At 35.6% G+C, this 23,270-nt stretch overlaps 1 protein-coding gene across 1 annotated transcript in view; it reads right to left on the bottom strand.

The window, feature by feature from the left end:
* The window catches only part of WDFY3 (WD repeat and FYVE domain containing 3), a 176,119-nt gene that overhangs the window by 147,614 nt on the left and 5,235 nt on the right, over positions 1-23,270 (bottom strand). Inside the window, exons 2-4 of the mRNA XM_007447515.1 lie at positions 16,357-16,480; positions 5,011-5,120; positions 1,038-1,199 (exon numbers count right to left, since the gene is read on the bottom strand). Of these exons, the coding sequence (XP_007447577.1) occupies positions 1,038-1,199; positions 5,011-5,120; positions 16,357-16,480 (396 nt within the window). The remainder of the gene's footprint in view (positions 1-1,037; positions 1,200-5,010; positions 5,121-16,356; positions 16,481-23,270) is intronic.

Below are 23,270 nucleotides of genomic sequence, written 5' to 3'. Positions count from 1 at the left end.
CAGGAATCACATTTATTTATTAAAAAATAAATATTTTTATTTCATGTCTACTATGTCTGAAGCAGAGAACCATAGCTTTGGTTATTATTCATTTAATCTTTCCCAAAATCCTTGGCATCTTATTTCAGAAAACGGGACTCAAACAGGTGTTGGTTTTCTAAATTGAGGCATAAAAACACATAACAAAATTTAACCATCTTAAATCATATGCAAATATAGAGTACAGTAGTGTTAACTACATGCACATTATTGTGCAACACATCTCTAGAACATTTTCCTCTTGCAAAACTGAATCTCTGTAACACGGAACAACAACTTTCTGTTCCCCACCTCCCAGCCCCTGGCAACCAACACTCTACTTTTAAAAGTTTGACCACTTTACTTATAAATGGAACCATGCAGTATTTATCGTCTTGTGTCAAACATGTATTTTTACATGGACAGATTATATTCTAAATGTTTGTAGTTTGTTTGTTTTGAAAATTTTCTCCCAAGAAAGGATATCAAAATGATGATAATATTTCCAGGCTAGCTAACAAAGGTATACTTAATCTGCTAATGCTATTAAAAGAAGAGTGGCAACAGTGGGAAAGAAGGGCTTTATAGGAAGCAAGCAGAGGAGGTGGCAGCAGCCACTAAAATAAACTGTCTTTTCTAAGCTAAATATTTATAGGCTAAGGACTTCCTATATATAGATAGCAACAAAACAGAATTTCTTGACATTAGAAGAAATATTATGCAAAACTTAATTATATTGTCAATAAAAGTTTTCCTTGCTTAGTTCATTTTAGAGATGTTTTTGCTATATTAAAGGTAACCTCTGTTCAGAGAAACAAACTTGTTAATCCCTCATCTAAATATTCTTCAAAAGAAATGTGCAGATTCAAGAAATGTGACAGATGAGATAAAGTGAACTTATAATAAACAGCATGAAATACTATAGAAAATGGAATAGGCAGGACATCTATTTAAGGAGTGTACCTGTTACACTTTAAATAGAATGATATAGATGGCCAGGCAAATAGCACCTTCCATACCTGTACAAAAACTTTCTGGAGTAGTCCACGACGTTCTGCTAGAGGTAGCTCATTCTGTGCACCTCCAACTGCCTCAGGCACATGTGGAAGGTCAAAAAACAGATATAAACATTTAACCAGGGTGGAAGGCACTGACATCGTTGTCATGCAGTCCACGGTTTTCTGGAAAACAAACCGATAAATAAGTGAATAGACAGATAGACAGATAGACATAACTGTACTTGGTGTAGCTAAGTAAGCTCAAATTTTAAGCCAGAAAATTATATGTCAAAATAACTTTTTAAATGCTTGAAAAAAAATTAAAATGACTCCATGCTGACAAATACATATTTCCTATTTGGACAAATTTGCTGTAACCAAATATTGAGAAGTTTGTTATTTAGTAAGGTATTTATTAGGTTGACTATTAAGAGGCAGCATGTTTCAAAGAACATAAACTTTAGGATTTAGAAAAGATTTTAACCATGAACTTATTAGGCAAACTAATTTTGTTAGACCTCACCTTTCTCTCCTATAAAATGGATATAATAGTACATATCGCTTAGGGTTAATATGAGGGTTATATAACAAATGCAAAGAAACACTGAGTACTAAACTATATATTAGTAGTTGCTTTACTATCACTTTTATTTTTATTGTAGATTCTTAGGGTTGGAAGGGCACTTGAAGGATATAGCCATCACTGACACAAAAAAATTTCTACATTATTTTCAAAGATTACTAAAGGAAGAAATTTTAGACATTCTTATGGTGAACATTTCAGCACTGTTAAGAAATATGCTATAATAATTATAAAAATCTTTCCATGGTACAGTTTGGAATAGAAAGTTTTTCCATGCCGGAGATCAACAGGTTAGCATCATCTGTTGATCTGTTTATTAATTTTGACATTAAACATTTCCTGAATGCCTAGGGTATGTCAGTCAGTGTGTTGGGAGCTTGGCATGCAATGATGAAGGATCCCTGCCCTTCAGAAGACTGTAGTCTAGAGCAGAAGCAGGTCTGTTAATAACTATGATTTAATCTCTTACGTGTAACAATGGTAGTACATTCAGGCTAATATAAAAGGGAATGATCACCACTGGCAGGAGTAGAATGGAAAAGTGTTGGAATTAAAACAAGAGGGGAAAGATCACCTGGAAGATAAACAGGAGCTTAGGCCATATGGTACAGAATGTTTCAGGAACCTGAGTCCAAAACTGCTGACTCCTGAAAAGCCACAATAATAATGTCTAATCTTTAATGAGTGTTTATTATATAACAGGCATAAAGCTAAGCACTTTAAATACATGCTGTCACCTATTTCTCAAGTCATCCCTACAAGGTAGATTTTATTACTATACGCTCCTTACTTTACAAAGGGAGCAACTGAGGCTCATCACTTATATACCCTGTCTGAGGTTAGAGAGCGGGTTAAGTGGTCCATGGTTTATACATACTCAATGACCTATGCGTGTGGTCTCCCATTTTACTTTTATTTTGCTGGGATTGGAGACCCAATGAAGTGTTACAAAGGAGTTATAGAATCAGATTTTAGAAAATTAGCTGGTGATAGTATAGACCATAGATTAAAGAGCAGGAAGGCGAGAGCAACTAGGAAACTAGTACCGAAAACTGTAAGAACGGCCGGGCTTGAACTAATACAGTAGCCAGGTGACGGGGAGAAGAGAGAGCCTAAGGAACAATCCTTTCCAAGATCTGGCCCCTTTCTACATATCCCCTATCATTTCCCTCCTCTAATACTCAAAAGCTCTCTGCAGTTCTCATCTACCATTTATTGTTTCTAGACACCCCATGTCTCCATCTGACTCTCAATTTAAACGTTTGTTCATGCCTGAAACTTTCTTTAATTCCTCATCTTTCTTCCTACCCTCACCTACAAAATTTACAACTCCATTTCTATTTTCATAGTACTACATATAGCCCATTATTGCATTTTATGGTATTATCTTCATCCACTTCATCTCTGTCATCTACATGTTGATTCAGGACCATGTTTTTGTCATCTCTATCTCACTGCTGCCAACAGAAGATAGCATGCAAACAATTAAGTCAGCTCAAAACATAACACTGGGGCTTCCCTGGTGGCGCAGTGGTTGAGAGTTTGCCTGCCGATGCAGGGAACACGGGTTCGTGCCCTGGTCCGGGAAGATCCCACATGCCACGGAGCGGCTGGGCCCGTGAGCCATGGCCACTGAGCCTGCACGTCCGAGGCCTGTGCTCCGCAACGGGAGAGGCCACGACAGTGAGAGGCCCACGTACCGCAAAAAACAAAACAAAACAAAACAAAACAAAAAAAAAACATAACCCTGAATTTTCTTTTTAAAATGTCTTTTTCCAGTTAGACTATTACTAGCTATCCCTTCATATTAAGCAAAATGATATGATTTTTCATTTTCATCTTATAACGGATAGATTAAAAGTACAACTGGGTATCCAAACTGGTAATCGGCAACATTTGTAATTTTTTTAAGTGATTCTTTTCTTATGCTTTTAAATTGGTCTATCCATTTGTGCACATTTAAGTTAATACACATTTACTGATTTTCTACCATGTTCTAGGTGTTATGGTATGACACAGTCTATGCTCACAAGAGAGAAAGAAAAATAGTGCATCTACAGAAAATATGAATAAAACTTAGAAATATTCCAACTAAACACTATTATTTTATGTATTATTCTAAGCCAAACCAAACTTTGGTACAGTAACATAGAGGCATTTATAGCTACCATCGATAGTAAGTAGAATTGGTATTTTGATAGTCACTTGATATGGCCATAGACATGAAAACAATGGTCTACTTTAGGACTATCTGAAGGTTACTTAGTACTTAGGGTGAATAAACATCTCCATTTGCCCAGGACTGAGGGGTTTCCTGGGATATGGGCCTTCTATGCCATAACTCAGATAGTCCCAGGTAAATCAGTACAAGTTGGTCTTATTCATTTTCTGATTTAAAAAACAAAACATAACACAATATTGTAAATCAACTATACTCCAATATAAAATAAAAATTTAAAATAAAATAAAATAATAAAATAAATAAAAAACAAAACAAAACAAAAACCCAGCAAATTAAAAAGGAAACAGGCCATTCCAAAGAAAAAAAATTCTAGTGCTGCTTACTTTAGGCTAGTAACTGGTTCCAGGATATGGTTACTAAGAAATGTGCACTGTTTCTCCTGCGGCCTGTCACGGTAGTATGATTGGTGCCACATTTACTTTTGTAAATTCCATGAGGTATTTGAAAGCCCATAGTAATTTAGACAATAGTCATTCTCAAGATTCGTGTGGACTTTGAAGGTAATTATACTCTGGATTTTAGAAGGCTGAATAAACTTCCTTCATCCCCAAAACATCACAGGTCACAAATCGGGTATTCAAACAGCACATAAATGACTACATGCCATATGTATCATGACAGATGCTTAAAGCTGATTTAAAGGGAAAAAAAGCAATCTCCAGAAAAAATCAAGTAGGATGGAAATATGTATTATCCTGAAAATGTCAATATTTCCTTATTTTGCATAGAAGTTAGAAAAATTTTAAAGTATTTTCCATGTCACTTATTCCTTATTAGCTAAGTGACATTAGATGAATCTTAGATGACTCTTCCAAGTCAAAGTTTCCCTAACATGGGTTACAGAAATGCAGTTCCTGGGCTACTTCCCTCCAGCCACAGGTAGCCCATCTTTTTGCCCAGTGTGCTGTACAAATGGTACCATGCTCTATGTGTGCTATGATGTGACAAAGATGGAAAACACTGTTCTAATTTAAGCATTTCCTCATGTGTAAAATGGAAACATTAACCTCCTTATAGAGATGTTGTGAGAAGCACAAAATAATGTGTAAGAAGAATTAGAAGAATACACAGATTATCATAAAATCTTATTTGGATATGATGATAAATTTAATTTCACAAAATCCCAAGAGGATAAAAAGACGCTTCAAACATGAAAGCCAAGAACTTACCTGACCAGAGGATGCTAACAAATTAATTGTTGTCAGAAGCATCCAACCTCTACTGGCTTCTTCACTCTGATTGATTTCCAAGAATTGGACTATGGCCCGACTTGCAGCCTCTATAAAACCAAAGGGAAGTCATTAGGTGAAAAGAAATCACATACAAAATATGTTAAAGAGAGCAATGTTTTAATGGTATATGTAGATGTCATCATATCAATACAGAAATGTAAAAGTCAACCTATATATTTTAGGAAAAGGTACGTCACAAACTAGTCAAAAAGAGTCATGGAATAGGGGAAATTTGAGTTAAACCTGCCTGGAAAACAAGTCTCTCTAGAAACTGGGAGGGAGGGATGGAAACAGAGAGATTAGGCACACTGTATTAAAACAAAAGTATGGCTAGAGGAATGATCAAGAGGAACAACTGTAATAACATAGGGTTCACATTCTAGAAGAGCATATGCTGAGAATTAGAGTCTAATATCAATAGTAGTGACAGAAAATGCCTCCTTACGAAGGAAGGTAAGGTAAGGGCTGTCTGTATTTGACTCTTTGGGCAAGAGGGAGCAAATGTAGTTTCTTGAGCAAAGTAGATGATGAAAGGATTATTTTAAGACTATTAATTTAGAGTGATGTGTATGACAAACTTTAAGGGCAAAGAGATTGATGGGGGAAACAAATTAGGAGGTTGGCTCAGTGATACACACAAGGGGTGACCTGAACAGCTGACACTAGGAAGAGATAAACAGTGAGGGAGTCATTCATAGAACTGTAATGTTGGAAGAATCTTTGAAAGTCAACTTAGTTGATTATGTTTTTAAGGATAAGGGAAAATGGATAAATCCTTAACCATGCATTTAATTTTATCAGCACAGAGTTCATCAATTTTTACATTGTAATAGTAGATGAATTAAAGTCAGAAAATAAGTCCAATCTGTTCACTGTAAACCAACATGTTAAGTTACTAACGTATACTTAACACACGTCATAAAGACACAGGATGTAGAATAGAATTTAGATTACTTTAGAGGTATTCTTTCCTTTAAGACATTTAAGACAATCAAGATAAAAGTGTTTTATTCAATAATTGAATGATACAAAACTTACACATGATACTGTGCTGGACATATTTCATCTTTATATACTTCCATTTGAAAGAACATGTTAAAGGAAAATTTTTTTAAGATACCTTATTTTTACTGAGTCTTAACTGTACAACAAGCACTGTTTTTTTTTTTTTTTTTGCCGTACGCGGGCCTCTCACTGTTGTGGCCTCTCCCATTGTGGAGCACAGGCTCCGGACGCGCAGGCTCAGCGGCCACGGCTCACGGGCCTAGCCGCTCCACGGCATGTGGGATTTTCCCGGACCGGGGCACGATCCCGCGTCCCCTTCATCGGCAGGCGGACTCTCAACCCACTGCGCCACCAGGGAAGCCCAACAAGCACTGTTTTAAGTGCTTGCAGATTCAACTCATTTAATCTTTATGTAGAACCCTGTAAGTTATTTTCTCTTCTTAGACCCCTTATTATAATATAAATTGAGAAATGGAGAGGATAAGTAATTTGCCTAGAGTCAGGGACAGAACTTATATTCAAATCCAGGCTGCTTAGCCTGTAAAAGATAAAGATAGTGATAAAAAAAATTTTACTGGAAAAGAGAAGTCAACAGAACCCTGGCTTACTTCGGGTATTCAGTATCTGGTAAATGTTGAAATCACTGTATTCATGCTCACTGATTTTATAGTCTCTTGTCCCTCTCTAGAAAACAAACACCATGGGAGAAGACTTTGTCAGCCTTGTTCAGAGCTGATCCCCAGTATGGAGCACATCACTGGCACTAAGTGGGCACTCAATAAACACCTGTTAAATGAGTGAATAAATCAACCCAGGGAGATCAAAGAAGGACACACTGAATTCAACTTCTCAAGAACATCAGGAGGTTTGCATTTATTATGGGTAACAGAGATTCCCGAAAGTTTTGAAAGGGGAGTAATACAAAGAAAGCAATGTTCAAGGCTGATTAAATAGAGAAAGAAGAAAACAAATAAAAGAATACCATTGAGAAACCATCTTTAGCAATCATGGTTTAAGATCATTGGTAAAAACTAACCTGCAAATTTTTCCTGCATGCCTACAATGGACCCCAGCCATTTGCTATATAACATGAGCAGTCTTTCCTTGATAGTAATTAAATGCTCATGTAAGGAAAACAGCTCCTTACCAGTTGGCTAAAATTCTTAATCAAAGGCTGACATGCTATGCTTTCATTTCCTAGGCTTCTTCATAACCAGGCGACTTTGGTTTTGAATTGTGCATTTCCAATTTCGTAACTCAACATCTTAAAAAAAAAATACCTGCAGTCTTCAAACTGCTTATTTTACAATTACACAAATGTAATAAAATTCTATTTCATTAAAAAAAGAAACACTGATTGGTAAATCAACTGATCAATACCACCTATGTCTCTCACAGAGGCAAAAAAATATTTTGAAGAACTAAGCCTACTTTAAAAGATAAACAAATTTATCTCCCTGGTACAGAATCTAGAAACCTACAGATAAGACACATTTTGAGTGACTCCAGATTCCACCCATAGTACTTAACACTATTAACATTAAAAGAAGTTTGGACAAATATGTTTTTTCACTGCTATTCAACAAGTTGCCAATTATGAACAATGAATGCCAATGATTATTTTGAGAACCAAAACACCAAAAATGTACTCTTGGTTTGAAACAGTTCCATATATCTATCTGATCAATGGCATTTACAAAAGTGTGTGGTTTCTTTCCTTTTGGTTGACAATGAACATTAAGATATTCCTCAAGATAAGACAATGTATTTTCAAAAATGTCCTATTTGTTATTAAACATTACAACAGTTCAGTAGATTGCTGAGCTGATTAAATGAGATAATACGTATGAAAATAAACCTTAAAAAGGATCAAGACAGTATAATTATTAATGGTGTCCCTTTAACAATTTTACCAACTTAATAATAACAACTGCTCTTTTTTGAGAAGAAGATAGAGACTTCAGTTACATCAGCAATAATGTATAATTATGTTATCTGGCTTTGAATTACAGGTGCATACAAAGAAGTCTTGACAATAGTTGTGGCTGAATGATGCGGGAGAGATTGGAAACTCTCATTGATAAAACAGACTATCTTTACACAACAAACACATTCAGAAGAACTATTTTACTTTCACCTACTAACTTCAGTAGGTTGCCATGCAAAACAACTTGATGGGATCTCCGAGTTTTCATTTTAAATAAATCAAGAAGCTCATTGTAAAAGTATGTAACATTTAGTGCTATCTTTAAAAAATTATGTGGACAACATATTAAACCTCCATAAACCACAGAATTTCTTAAAACTTTGAAAAACGCTCCTAGTCAAAAAATATTGCATTATGATCTTTTATTTTCACCAATTTTTAACAAATACAAATTTAAACACTGATTTAACTTAAGATTATAAGATTATAATAAAAAGAACATATTAACAGCCCATCTTGAGAGTTGCCAATCATTTTGATTTAAGCTTTAGCTTGCATGCTGCATTTCAGTACACATAGTTAGGCCAAAAAAATACAGAAATGAAGTTAGCAGAGCTCATTATTAGATTAAATAAGAATATGTAGACAGTTTTAAAGGAAATGTTAAGTTCCCAGTCTAGACTGAGAGAGTATAAGTAAATTCAATTAGACTGCATTCAGAACAACCAGAACACAAAGTGTGTTAATAATAAGTGTAATACAATAATTTTTCCTTTTGCAAAGTCCATTTAAAGCATAGTCATTTTCAAACTTATGCTTCAGGATGATAATGTGAGACACATCAATAGTACTATTACACTTTTTTCATTAATGAAGAAACCAAGCCCTAAACACCCATTCCCACACCTCCCTTCCAAAAAAACCCACTTCCACGTTAGTGAGAAAAATAGTATTAGGACTCATAGCTTCCATGCTTCTTTCAATTTGATAATACATCATCACACCTTGGGAATGAAATTACCTGAAGGTGTTGTGGCTTTGAAATCCTTGGAGGACGGCGGGGCACACTGTTTTTCTGTTTAAAAAAAAAGGCTGGGTTGTCTAATTGGGGATTCACTACATTATACTAATCCCACCACAAGATGCTGCACCAGGTGCCAACTGTGGTAAGCATCATTTGGCTTCTCTATCACTGGGCCGCTGCCCAGTGGGGATTACAGCACTGGGCTTAACAGTGGCACCTAGCATGCAGCAAAGTCATTAACAATAAACTGAAGATACTATTTTTACACAGGTGGGAATTTTCTCTTTCAATGATGTAAAATCGACCATGTGACTGACCTTAGAATTAAACAGACTGCATGGCTGAACTTAACAAATAACTAGAAGAGATAGGGAAAAGTCTTAAGCCATGTCCTGTAAACAATATGGCTACAAAATTATATATTTTTTCAAATTAGTTGAAAGTCACTATAGATTTTTAAGAAAACCACAGGGAGGCTATAACCAAGAGAATTAAGAGAGACAGAGAGAAGAGGACTACTGTATTACAAATCAGCCCATGTACCCACTTTGCACGTTGACCTACCTAAAATTTTCCATTTTTACTAACTTCTGATGGATAGATTTAAACAATAGAATTGCCAATAAGCATGGTTCCTACTGAGATATCTACAATGAATGTTAGAAGTGATCTGGTAAAAAGACTTGATATGTGAATGGTGATTAGGTAACAAACAAAGTATTTCACACCAAATTCAGAGGAGCCCTGGAAAAATAATCTTTCTCTGATGCACAACAGATAGAGCCAATTTTCAAAAGAATAACAGAGGACTCATTCCACCTGCTTCTTTTTGGAGAAAAATTATGTGCATGTAAATCATAACAAAAATTACTTTCAATGATAACTTCCTATAAAATAAAAGGTTATGTGAGGTATTGAAAGCAGCCAAACTCATAGAAGCAGAAAGTGGAATGGTGGTTGCCAAAGGCTGAGAGGAGTAAGAAATGGAAAGTTGCTGATAAATGTGTATAAAGTTACAGTTGTGTAATATGAAAAAGTTCTAGAGATCTGTTGTACAACATTGTACTTACAATTTACTGTACTGTACATGTAAAAGTTTGTTAAGAGGGCAGATCTCATGTTAGTGTTTTTACCACAATAGAAATCAATTGATCAATCGGAAAACCAGAATGGGATATGCAAGAAGAAAGATGATTTAGGATGTACCTAGATCCTCAACATCTAGAATTTTTTACTAGAAAAATCAAAATATCAAAAAATCTCCACGAAAGTACTTTTGATAACAGCACTGATCAAAAGAAACTTCCAATGTTCAAAACTAAAAATGAAAGAAGAGAACAAGGATTCCAAAAGCCAGAGTTCTTCAAGGCTGACAGAGGAGACACTCCAAAACTATGCTTTTCTCTCTTAAACATCAGTAAGCTGGCTTTTCTAACACTCTTCTAACTCTTAAAGCATAATGGGGTAGGGGGGAGCACAGAGAAATCCTATGTCAAAATCAGTAAAAATTTTTTGAGCACCTAATCTGTGACAAGCATTCTTTTACAGGGGTGAACACAAGAGACAATAATATTAAATAAGTAAATAAACAAGGTACTTTCAGATGACGCCAAACCTCTAAAGGAAGTATTTAAGGTGACTGAATACTCACTGGTGTGGAGATACAGGATAAAAGATCTATTTGAGATAGGGTGATTTGGAAAGGTTTCTCCTGTGGAGGTAAAACTTACACAAAATTGAATTGAATCTCACTGGATTCTGAAGTTAACGAATTTCAAAAGTTTAAAACTAAAACTTACATGGAATTACATGATATGAAAAAATGTATCTTAAAATACCTGGCAAACAATATGTCACCAATGGAAGAAGGAAGGGCACAAGGGGCTCTCTCTATGTTTCCAACTTCCTGTGAGTCCATAATTATTTCAAAATAGAAAGTTTAAAAAAAAAATTATGTAACTATTATTGTAATTAACAAGGCGACATCTCCTCCATTTAAGATACTCTTCATTATTTCCCTATGGATATAAAACTGTAAAAAGATTTAGGAAAATAAATCTCCAGTGTAGAAAAATGTTTTTCTACAAACATGCAGATTAGGTATTCATAAAGACAGCAACAGCGAACAGAGTATAAATAAGCTTTGGAATTTTTTTTTCTAATCTAGGGCTGTCACTCAAAAAAGAAAATGCAATGACAGGAGTCAACATGTGACAAAGAAATTTCCCTTCATACTACCTATTTAAAATAGCTAAAAAGGCATAAAACACAGAAATCTTATATTTAAGACAAACTTTTCACTTGTATAGGAACAACTGAAATCAATAAAGATAAAAAAAGGATGCAATCCCATTCTGGTGGAGAAGGGAAAAGACAGGAAGTTTACCTTAAACTATCTTGACCACCTCTCACCAGACCTGCTTCAAGGACTACAAATATAATTAAAACTGCCTCATTTTAAAATCCATACATCAATTCATATAATGTACAGCTTCTGATTAAGAGATTTTGTCCTCAATCTAAAAATACTTTAATGGCTGTTGCTCCAAAGACTCCATAATGGGTCCCCCATTAAAGATGGAAGGTTAAGCACATGCATTTATCTCTTCTCTGTCCTGAAACCTCACTGCTATAAACTGAATTGTGCCCCCCCCCAGAATTCATATTTGAAGCCTTAGTTCCTAATGTGATGGTATTTGGAGATGGAGCCTTTGGGAGGTAATTGGGTTTAGATGAGGTCATGAGGGTATGGCCCTTGTAATGGGATTAATGCCCTTATATGAAGAGACACCAGAGACCTCTCTCTCCTGGAGGTGAGGCCACATTGAGAAGGTGGCATCTGCAAGCCAGGAAGAGAGATCTCACCAGAAACCAATCATGCTGGCACCATGCTCCTAGACTTTCAGCCTCTAGAATTGTGAAAAAAAATTCCTGTTTTATACTGGTCTATGATATTTTGTTATGGCAGTCCAAGCAGACTAATACGCCCACTAAAATTGTTGTTTAAGGATTTTTTTAAAAAAATCATAAACCCATAAAAACAAAGAAAATAGGAAAGGTGAAAACAACAACGTTTTGGATACTAAAACAGCAGAGAAATCAGTGGGAACTGATTTAGCAGACTCTAGAATCTTAAAGCAAGTACAAGGAAAATACAAAAAAGCAGCTAACTACAACACAACCTCCAAGAGGCTCAGGAATTGGTGGCACTAAGTACCTTTAGAAGCAGAAGTAAATGTGGGACTGTACACAGAAGGACTGGTGAAGTCTGTGTAAGAGCAGCTAGACCTCCAGATCCCCACTACTGTGTGGGTACTAGACTAGAGATTTATTCACTAAAAAGAAAAACAGAGGATGTTTGGATTGGGGTGGAGGGGGGACAGTGACATTACACCAGGCACAGTTGTGCGCTCATCATGAAGATAAAATAGAAGCTTATGTATTGATACTAAATGTTGAGGGTCCTCAGACACTTGCTTCTAAAATGTTCAGAGTCAGACATATACTGTCTAAGTAAACACTGGACATTCTTCTCTGGGGACTCTGTCTAGCTCAAGGGAAAGATGGTCAACAGAATGACTCAGCAAAATAACCCTAGGCTGAGGCCCAGGCAAGCTCCAGCCACAATTACAAAGCTACCCAGCAACTTTCCAAGATTCCATTCTTATACAGCAGTAGAGGGCCAAGGATGAGACACAGGAGGACATTCTCTAATATAAAAGAGACAAAAATAAAGTAACAAAAAAGACTACCTGAAAGAAACAGACTGTGGAGGAAGATAAAAATCTGAAAAGAAATTTTAAAAAAAGAAAAGAAAAAGAAACCTCAGAGAGTTAAGAGAAGCCATGAAAGGAAAGCAAAAGACATTAATAAAAAAAGAAAAAAACAATCTCTTAGAAATTAAAAGTATCATGTCACAAATGGGGGAAAAAAAAAAAAAACCCACGGAAGGAATATATGGTAAAACCAAAAAGCTCTCCTAGCAAAGAGAGTAAAAAAGCAAAGACAGAAAATGAGAGGAAAGATAAGAAAATGAGAGGGACAGTCTTAGGGGTACACGTGATAAGAAAGAGAAAACAGAGGGGAGGTTATTATTATATAAACAATTCACAAACCTTTCTCAAAATTAAAGGATATGAATTTCCAGACTAAACAGGTCCAGTGAGTACTCAGCATAATGTATAAAAATAGGTCCACTCCAAGGCATGTTATCATGAAATTTTAGAAGAGGAGGGCCAACGAGAGGATTCTAAATGCTTTTATAAAACACACACACAAACACACACAATACAGGCCACAGAGAAAGAATGGAGAATTTAGGTAGCTTCAGATTTCTTACTAGGAGTATAGGAATCTAAAATATGATGGAGAAGTTATTTTTAAATTCTGAGATAAAATGATTTCCAATCTAGAACCTTATATCCACCGAAAGGAGGATAAATGTAATGCGAGCTGAGAGATTTTCCAAAATAACCTTGGGAGTTCAACCTAGGCTGCCTGGAGAAGGACCCACTGACCATGTTCCCAGAGGTGCTGCACCCAAGCTTAATTTTCTATGACACTCGTAGCTTCCACTCCCTGTGGGAGGGCCTGTAGCTTCCCCTGAGCCCCCAAGTCTCCTGGAACTAAACAGCTAGCATTCTCAAACAACTCCTAGAAACATCCAATAAGAACTCAGATTCAGTACTCAAACAGCTTAGATCACAAATGGTGTTTCTTCACCATTATGACTGCATTCATGCTCTGGGTGGGGAATATCCCAAGCACACTTCTGTGAGATAACGAGGGTGATGGATCTGTGCCTTCTTTTCTCTTGTTGAAGCCTGGTTCTACAAGTTCCCCTTTCTGCAATAAAGCCATCCTGTATGATGTGATAAAGTTTGTTCTAAGCCCAGTACCTGAAAGCTTGTCACCTTCCATGGTTAAGGGGAAGGAACTCATTTTATATAGCAAGAGTCAAAGGAATTTTCACTCACAGATTTCTTTTTTTTTTTTGGTGATACGCGGGCCTCTCACTGTTGTGGCCTCTCCCGTTGCGGAGCACAGGCTCCAGACACGCAGGCTCAGCGGCCATGGCTCACAGACCCAGCCACACTGCAGCATGTGGGATTTTCCCAGACCGGGGCACGAACCCGTGTCCCCTGCATCGGCAGGTGGACTCTCAACCACTGTGCCACCAGGGAAGCACTCACTCACAGATTTCTAAAAACAAATACAAAATCCAAAAACCAAAATAATAACTGCCCTGCATCCTTTTTCAGGAGGCTGCTGGAAAAAATATTTTACCAAAAATGAGGAAGTTAATTTGAGAAGAAAGATGACATGAGATTTTGGAAACAGAGGTTCTATCCCAAAGAAGTGGAAAAACATCCCAGGATGACGTGAGTGAAGATGAAAAAGTGACAGCTGTCCAGCTGGCCTAGAGAGCAACTACTACAGATTAAAGCAAACCAGAAGGTTCTGGAAGAGCTATTTGCAAGAAGATGAAACTGACAGAATATCTGATGTCTTCAATGATATTGGGGGGAAATTCAGAAAAACAGAGGAGTAGGGGAAGAATGCATAATGAAAATGTAGAAAACTAGTTTTTTTTAAAAAAGGCAATTATTAACTCTGATTGATAGAGGTGGACAAGTTTTCAAGAAAGAAAGAGTAATCAGAGTATATCATATGGCTCATCTTTGTATAATGTTTTCAGTCACAATAATATAATGAATACTGATCTAATCAAATTATGATAGAATGATATGGGGATATAGAAGTGAGAATCTGTGGGATAGTGGTGAGCTTAAAAGTCTCACTTCTCTTGTGGTAAGCCTGGAGATGGTATCTAAATATGAAAAATCAAGGGCACACAGTATAAGCACATTAGTTAGAGACACAGAGGTAAATATCAAAAAAAGTTAAGAGACGTAAAAAATCAGTGTATCTTAGGAGTGCAAAATGAGGATGAACCAGGATGATGGAAGGGAGATACTGTTTTTAATAAACCTATCAACTATTTGACCCTTAAAACCATGCACCTATATACTTTTAAAACTAAAAGTAAAAACTAAATTAAAAAATAGGATTATAGGGCTTCCCTGGTGGCGCAGTGGTTGAGAGTCCGCCTGCCGATGCAGGGGACACGGGTTCGTGCCCCGGTCCGGGAAAATCCCACATGCCGCAGAGCGGCTGGGCCCGTGAGCCACGGCCGCTGAGCCTGAGCGTGCCTGGCCTGTGCTCCGCAACAGGAGCCGCCACAACAGTGAGAGGCCCACGTACCGCAAAAAAAAAAAAAAAAAAAAAAAAAAAAAAAAAAAAAAGTATTATATAACAAAGGCATTACCGTTACAATTGGAAAGATAATAATTCAATGGGTGGAAACGATAAGTGATTTTTCAAAGAGACACTAGAAACAAAACTTAAATTATTGATTTCTTGGTCTAATGATTCAGTAGGAAAACTATCACTCAAACAACCACTAAAAACCAAAGCAACAAGATGAAAATTAAGATAAAATCCTTCAAACATACTGCTAATTTAGAAAATGAGTAATGGTAATTAAAAATCAAAAAATCTTATTTTAATCTTGATTAAGTGGGATGATACTTTATGAAGTTTAAAATTACCTAATTATGAATAAGAATAGTTATTCAGGAAGCATTTATAAAAGGCCTACTGTGGTAAAGACCGTAGGTTATATAAACACTCGTAAATAGTTTATGGTCTAAAAGAAAGATAAAGATACATATATAAACACCACTCGTGAAGCTGAGTAGTTAAGAAGAGAACACTTTTCCTTTGATTAAGGAAATCAAGAAACATTCTATCTAGGAAGTGTGACTTAATCCAAGCTGAGAAGATTTAGATGTACTAAGATGGGGGAGATGCTCCTTCCTGAATGAAGCATCACAAGGATAGAAAAAAGAGCACAGAAATGTCTGGGACTATAAGTAACTCGCGATTTGGTTGAAATATAGAAAAAGGAAACAAGAAATAAAAAAAGGTATGCAAAAATGGTGGGTATATATATGTATTTCAAGGTCCTGAGTTTGTGTTGAATGTCATGCTAGGAATTTGGATTTTGTTCAGAAGGAAACAGAGTGCTGTTAAAAGGGTTAGGTCAGGGGTGGTAGTGGTCCAAGGAAAGTAGCCTTGGGTAGAACTACTCCACTTGAGAGTAAAAGGTGCTGACAGTAAGACTATGACAGTAAGAATGGAAATGGGGACTGGTACTGAAATCCATGTGCTTAAAATCAGGTCAATTTTCTGTTAGATTTCGACAACAGTTTTACCAAACTGTCCATTCAAATAAATTAGTTTTTGCTGGTTTCTGTAAAAATACCTGTGGATTTGTTTGATGCTCTCCTTCGAATTTCTGTCACCATCAGTCGTGAGACTTGTGTTGTGAACTGCAGAAGATCAGAAAATTTTTCTGTCATTGTATTTGGCGGAGCATTTCCAAAAACCTGTGATGAGAAAAACAATTTTAATACAGCATTGTCAATTTTTTTCTTTTATTATGTGCTTTTCAAAGTGTGGTATGACTTGAAAATCAAATAAAAGAAAGTATGCTTGCATAGTTACTTCGATCTGAATAAGTTTAAAATGTATCTCTTTCAATAAATGCCATCTAACCACATTTTCTTATACATGTAAAATAATTTGTTGAATGAATAATTAAATAAACAAAATCTAAAAGCCAAAGACCAGTTATCTATAAAATTTAAATCAATCTTACTAATAAACTTTAGAAAATATAATGTAAATATATTTTCTAAAGTTTATAATTAGAAAATAAATATAAACTTCTAAAGTTTATAAATAAATATAAACTTTATATAAACTTTATATTTATAAACAAATATAAAGTTATAAAAAATATAAACTTCTAAAGTTTATATTTAGAAAACATAATGGTAAAAGCAGGGACTTATCTAATGCTAAGTCCTGGACTGAATACAGAATTTACTAAACTCAACTTATACCTCAGAATTTCTGAATTCTAACCATAATAATTCCCAAAACAAGACTGCTAATGAAAAGACTAGAATAAAAATGAATAAGAGGGTCATGAAATACACTTGTCTTTACAAAAATCTACACTAGATGAACTTTAGAATAAATCATTCTTAAACTGGCATGGGTTCAGCAAAGAGAATGAAAAAAATAAAACCTGGATAGACTGTCATAGGAAAAGAAATAGTATTATAATAGCTATATAACTGGATGCATCCTGGAATATTGTTTTAAAAAATGTTTTTTATAGTGGGACATCCCTGGTGGCACAGTGGATAAGACTCCATGCTCCCAATGCAGGTGGCCTGGGCTCGATCCCTGGTCAGGGAACTAGATCCCACATACATGCCGCAACTAAGAGTTCACATGGGGCAACTAAGGAGCCAGCAAGCCGCACTTAAGGAGTCTGCCTGCCACAACTAAGGAGCCGGTGAGCCGCAACTAAGGAGCCCACCTGCTGCAACTAAGACCCAGCGCAACCAAATAAATATTTTTTTTAAATGTTCTTTATAGCTAAAAGAGAATTCTGTGTCTCCTAAAACTATTATGATAGCCCTCTACTGTAATATTAACTAAACAATATTTTGTATTCTTATTATCTGTTCAAATATCACCGCAAAGGGAGGAAACGTATCTTACCCGTCATTGTGTTCCTTGCCAAGCTAGCACCCTGCCTTTTACAGGGATGTTCCCTGAATATGGCTGTTTGTTTGTATGCTGCCTGCCCCCACAACCAAATTCTAGAAAATGTTTAGGTAGCATGAAGGACACAAATTATAATATGAGAATATAAACAAAAAGTAAGAACAAAACCAATCAAATAATAAAACCAAGGCTAGGGAGGTAGACTGGGGAAAAAAGTCTGTATTTGCCATATTTAGTCGCGAATTTTGGCTCAAACATACAGGAGAGAAAACCTCATGAATTACATGGTTCTCAATGTCCTTAGGTAAGGAAAACATATATTTAACGAAGTACCTCTATTCTTCATACCATAATGTAAAGATTTTCTTCCAAGGATCCTATTAAAAGGATACAACTTATAATATCCTTGTAATAGGAATGTTTCTTACATTCTTACAATAGACACCATGTTTCTTACAATCACCCTCAAACTGAGCTGAAAGTACCAAACAAATGATAAATCAGTTCTACAGGTTATACTTTTAGCCAGGTAGTCTGTTCTTTAACTTGACACACAATTTTAAATTATCTCAAAGAACAAACAAACTGTTCTTTTCAGAAACTCCTCAATAAATTGTTTTTCTGCTGAGATTTTGATAAATGTTATGTGCTTACAGTTAACCTATGTTGCCTGCTAAATACCCATAGTCTTTAATAAACAAATTGGAGATAGATTAGAAATTGAGAAGCCTCAATTTTAAATTTGAGCATACTTTCGAGGAGGAGAGATTCTACCCATCACTCTCTCTTGAAGTTTTTATTAAATACATTTCTGTGTCTTAGAAAAATAAAAAGAATGGCCAATTTATTGACCAAATTTATCTCACAAACTTAAAAAGTATGCCCAGTAAGCACAGCCCTGTAAGACTACATTAATATCAAACCAAAGCAATTTGGTTACTAAAGTCAACCTGGCTTGAAGTTCACAGTTGATTACGACAAAGTTTATTCATTCCTTTCTTTCCTCCTTTTTTAAGTCCATATAAAAATAACATATTGCAACTCAAAGTGTATCTTTTAAAATAAACCATCAACTATCTTTATCAAATAAAATATCTACACCATTTGGTTTCTAGTGAGGAAGGACACATGCTTGAATAGCCATTCTACTTCCACCAGAGATGAGTATGTAACTGCCTAATGAAGGTGTTTACAAAGCAATTGTATATTTTGCTCAGGCAACTATTAAGCCTTTTGACAAACTGATTTAAAGTAGATAAGTATTCTTATTATTCAGAATATACTGATGTATATTTTGCTCCTAAGAATTATTAAGCACTATGTTATCCTAAGAGTAAGACAACTTCATAAAATAAATAGCTCTTTTCTTAGCATAAACATATGGTTATTCAAGCAGTCTTCACGCTGGGTGGATAATACACTGTTAAAAATGCAACTAACTTTTCATACAAATCCTGATATTTACAGCTTTATTTTCATAAGGAAATTTTTTTCAAAAGCTGTGTTGCTTGAATTGACCAAGCCAAATGTTACAGAAAAAGGACCATGTCCTACTTGCTAATCTGAAATGAACAACTACTGCTTCTTTAACATAAACAATCTTTAATCTAGTGATCCAACACTACTGATTGATTCACTCTTTCATTTATTCACTCATAAATATTTACTGGTCTACTATATATGCCAGGCAATATTTAGAACCTTGAATACAAAAGTAAATAAAGAACTGTGAATACAAAGGCAAATAAAGCAAATATAATTCCAGTTTTCACGGAATGTACATTTTAGCACAGGAGACAAAAGTTAAGCTATTTTAAAAATCAAAATTATGTTGGATAGTGATGCATTATAAAGGAAGTAAACTGAGTAACTGAAAGGGAAAGCCTGGAGTGAGAAAAGGTTATCAGAAATGCTCTCTGAGATGACACTGACCCAGAAGGATGATACTGAATAATGAAAAAAGGTCACAATTCAAAGAGCCAAGGAACGAGGGTGAGAAGAACTGTGCTAAAACCGTGGGCAAGAGATTGGGAGCTTGAGAGATCAAAAGGCGTGGGTGAAGCTGGAGTCTTTCCAATGAGAGGGGAAATGCAGCAAGAAAAGGCTGGAGAAGTACAGGGACTAAAACATGTATCTGGCATTTTAGATAACACGGAATGTATAAGACAGTAAAGAAAAGAGATTTTTTGGTGACTGACTTCAACAATTAAATCTAAAAATATTAGGTAGGTATTCACCACCTTCCACAAATAGTGGGAAATAGTGCTTCAATCATGCATGTAAATGTGCACCACAGAGGATGGAGCACAGAGCTGGGATTCACCTTCCCACCCACAGGGACTCTGGTCAAAATTTTCTGGTTCCTAGTTCCCTCATCTGTTAAAGGGGAGAGTTGAGCAAGAGAACTGGTGGGTAATACACTCAACTCAGAGGGATGATTCTATAATAGACATGTGACATTCATTACCCAGATGAAAAAAACAGTGCTGAGGAACAAAAAGCCTTTTAGCAAATTTAATAAAAATAACAACAATTATCATATAATGAGCCTTTACAGTGTGCCTAGCACTATTCAAATACTTGACATGTAATGTCATTCGAATCTCATGAAATCCTACACATTACTCCCATTTTACAGAAAAAGAAATTAAGGGTTAGAAAAGGTAGATGCCAGGAGGTGGTGGAGACAGAATTCAAAACTAGGTCTGTCTGATTCCAAGCTGTGCTCTTAGTCACCCAGTAATATACTGTCTGAATTAAACTTTGCAGGAACCCTATCACTATACCTTTGCACAGTGTTCACCTTGCGAGGGAATTAGCACAGCTCAACTTGTTTTTATAAGGGTCATTTTAAATATCCACCTAAATAAATTTCAGAAAATTTCCTGGCTGCTCCTCAACTAAAATATTTTTGGTATACTCAGGGGGAACAAATGAATGGTGTTGTATAATGGCATGCAGGAAGCAGCAGCTCAATATATATTTGTTACGAAATGAAGCTATTCAGTAAAATTTTATTAAATATTAGTAAAAGAGAGGTAGGAATTTTTATAGTTTTCTAAAATGTTGTCTTTTTTCCCCTAAATATATGTAATATCTAAAATTAAGTTACAGAGTATATGAATAATTTGATATATCTAACAGATTTTGAAAATTGACAGTGAAGATGTAATTGCATTTACCAATTAATATAAATCATTACATTAACACTTACAGGTCTTCTTGTTCCTAAGGACCATGAACTTGCAGGAGAAGAAAATGAGAAGGTGTATCTCAGTCCCTCTCCCTCCTTCTAGGGTAAGCCTGCCTCAAGAGAACATGTACTCTCATCTGCTCTGAGTGTGGCTTGCCCACTTTTGCCAATGACTGGGTAAGTAAGCTTAACCATATCAAGGGTGAAACTAGGAAGTCCTTTGTTGCACAGACCTAAGCTCCATTCTCCAATATTGGTACTATGCAATAAGTAACAAAGCTGTATATTTGTAAACATAAGCCTCATATATGCAAATAGTTCATTTGTCTGACTCTTGATCTATCTCGCATTTGGTTCTGAACGTGAGTATCCTTCCTCTAAAGCCAACAATTTAAAATGTAAAGGTTACTTGTGAGGGATAAAAAAAGAGACATTGGGGGCTTCCCTGGTGACGCAGTGGTTGACAGTCCGCCTGCCGATGCAGTGGACACGGGTTCGTGCCCCGGCCTGGGAAAATCCCACATGCCGCGGAGCTGCTGGGCCCGTGAGCCATGGCTGCTGAGCCTGCGCGTCCGGAGCCTGTGCTCCGCAACGGGAGAGGCCACAACAGTGAGAGGCCTGCATACCACAAAAAAAATAATAAAATAAAATAAAAAAAGAGAGAGACATTGGATTCAACTTAGATGTTTCTTGAATATAAATTAGAAGCAAATTCAAATACAAGAGGAGTCTCTAAAAGAAGATCCAGTTAGTAAAGATTATATTTTAACATACACAATTTAGTATGATAACACACACCAAGGTAATTAACAATGGCAGTTAACTTTTAGATGACTAAAATGCTATTCATTTTTTAATACGTTTAAATGAAGTATTTTTTTCTGTAAGCTTTTGTTCTTGGGACTAAAGGTTAATTATTTTTAAGAATGCTGATTAAATATTATCCAGCTATTCTCAGACCTCACCATAATCTTTCAGTTTGAGAGAATTGGTGAGAAGGAGGATACCAGCAGTGCCCTTGCAGGACTGTGATGAAGAGCACAGGAGGCAGCTGAAGAACCCAGCATGAGTCCTGGTCCAGAAAAAGGGGCTTAACACATGCCACTTCTCAACCTCGTGTCTCTTAAAGGCCAAAATCACACACTGAAATAACAGTATGGAGCACACTTTAAAAACGATTCTGTAGATGGATATCCATGTCTAACTGTAATATGGTTTATTTGCCATTTGACATGAATCAAACAAAGTCTCAAAAATCAACAGTACAGTTCATTTTTGGCAATTGTGGCAGGAAGTCTGGAGCCATACTGAGCTATTCATTCATCTAAGCTATTTCTTACTAGTGGAGAATGTTCAAGTATAAATTGTCAAACATTAAATAAATATGGTTATCTATATCAAAATTTAATGGATGTGATGTCTTATCTAAGGATAATTTTAGTTTGTTAATGATAGGCCAATGAATGTAATTTATATATTTTTTAAATTGGTCACAACAGTACAGAAATAACTTTCTTTTCATTAGTTAAAAGGTGATAAAGGAAAAGAACCTGAAAAAGAATATATATATGTATATATGTATAAAAAAATATATATATAACTGAATCACTTTGCTGTACACCTGAAACTAACACAACATTGTAAATCAACTATACTTCAATAAAAAAATTAATTAATTAAAAAAAAACGCTAACCATCATCTGACAATGCAGGGTTGCCACAAACCTTTAATTTGTAAAAACTGCAATAAAGTGAAGCACAATAAAACAGAAAAAAAAAGTTGAATGAACCTTTATGATATTTAAATCACCATTGTATTAGAGGTTTAGGCAATGCATATGTATATGCTTTTAATCAGCCAACTAAAAACTTCTGACTTGAAAGAATAGAGACTCATGGCAACACAGAACACAACAGAACTAAGACAGTCTAAGCAATAGAGAATAATCACTAAAGCAACTTAAATCTTCTAAAAAAAAAAAACCCCAAAACCTCAAGTATTTGTTTGATTCTTCTTGTCTAAGACTCACTTGAATTGACTGTGGAAGCTTAACTGATGAAATACATGGGACACATATGCAGGATATTAGTTATTAATCTATATTAATATCTGACAATAACAATTGTCCTAACTACTCTTAACATTATCATCACTTTGTCAGTGTTTATGAATCTGAGAGAAGGAAATTATCTCAAACTACTTAATAGCTAATAGTACATTGTGACATTGAAGTAAAACAAAAACACTAAAATTAAAAAAAAAAAAAACAACCAACTTCCTAGGACTGGTTGCAATAAAAATTAATGACTGTCACCTCAACAGGGCTTGAAAAAATAGCTTGTCCATAATCAGTTCTCTCCCAATTTCAAAACAGCTGTCTTAAACCTTTCCCTACCTCTCC

The sequence above is a fragment of the Lipotes vexillifer genome, unplaced genomic scaffold (genome assembly GCF_000442215.2).
Source record: "Lipotes vexillifer unplaced genomic scaffold, Lipotes_vexillifer_v1.1 scaffold747, whole genome shotgun sequence".
NCBI lineage: Eukaryota > Metazoa > Chordata > Mammalia > Artiodactyla > Lipotidae > Lipotes > Lipotes vexillifer.
Note: the sequence above shows the minus strand (reverse complement) of the source record. Positions and strands in the feature narration are given on the sequence as shown.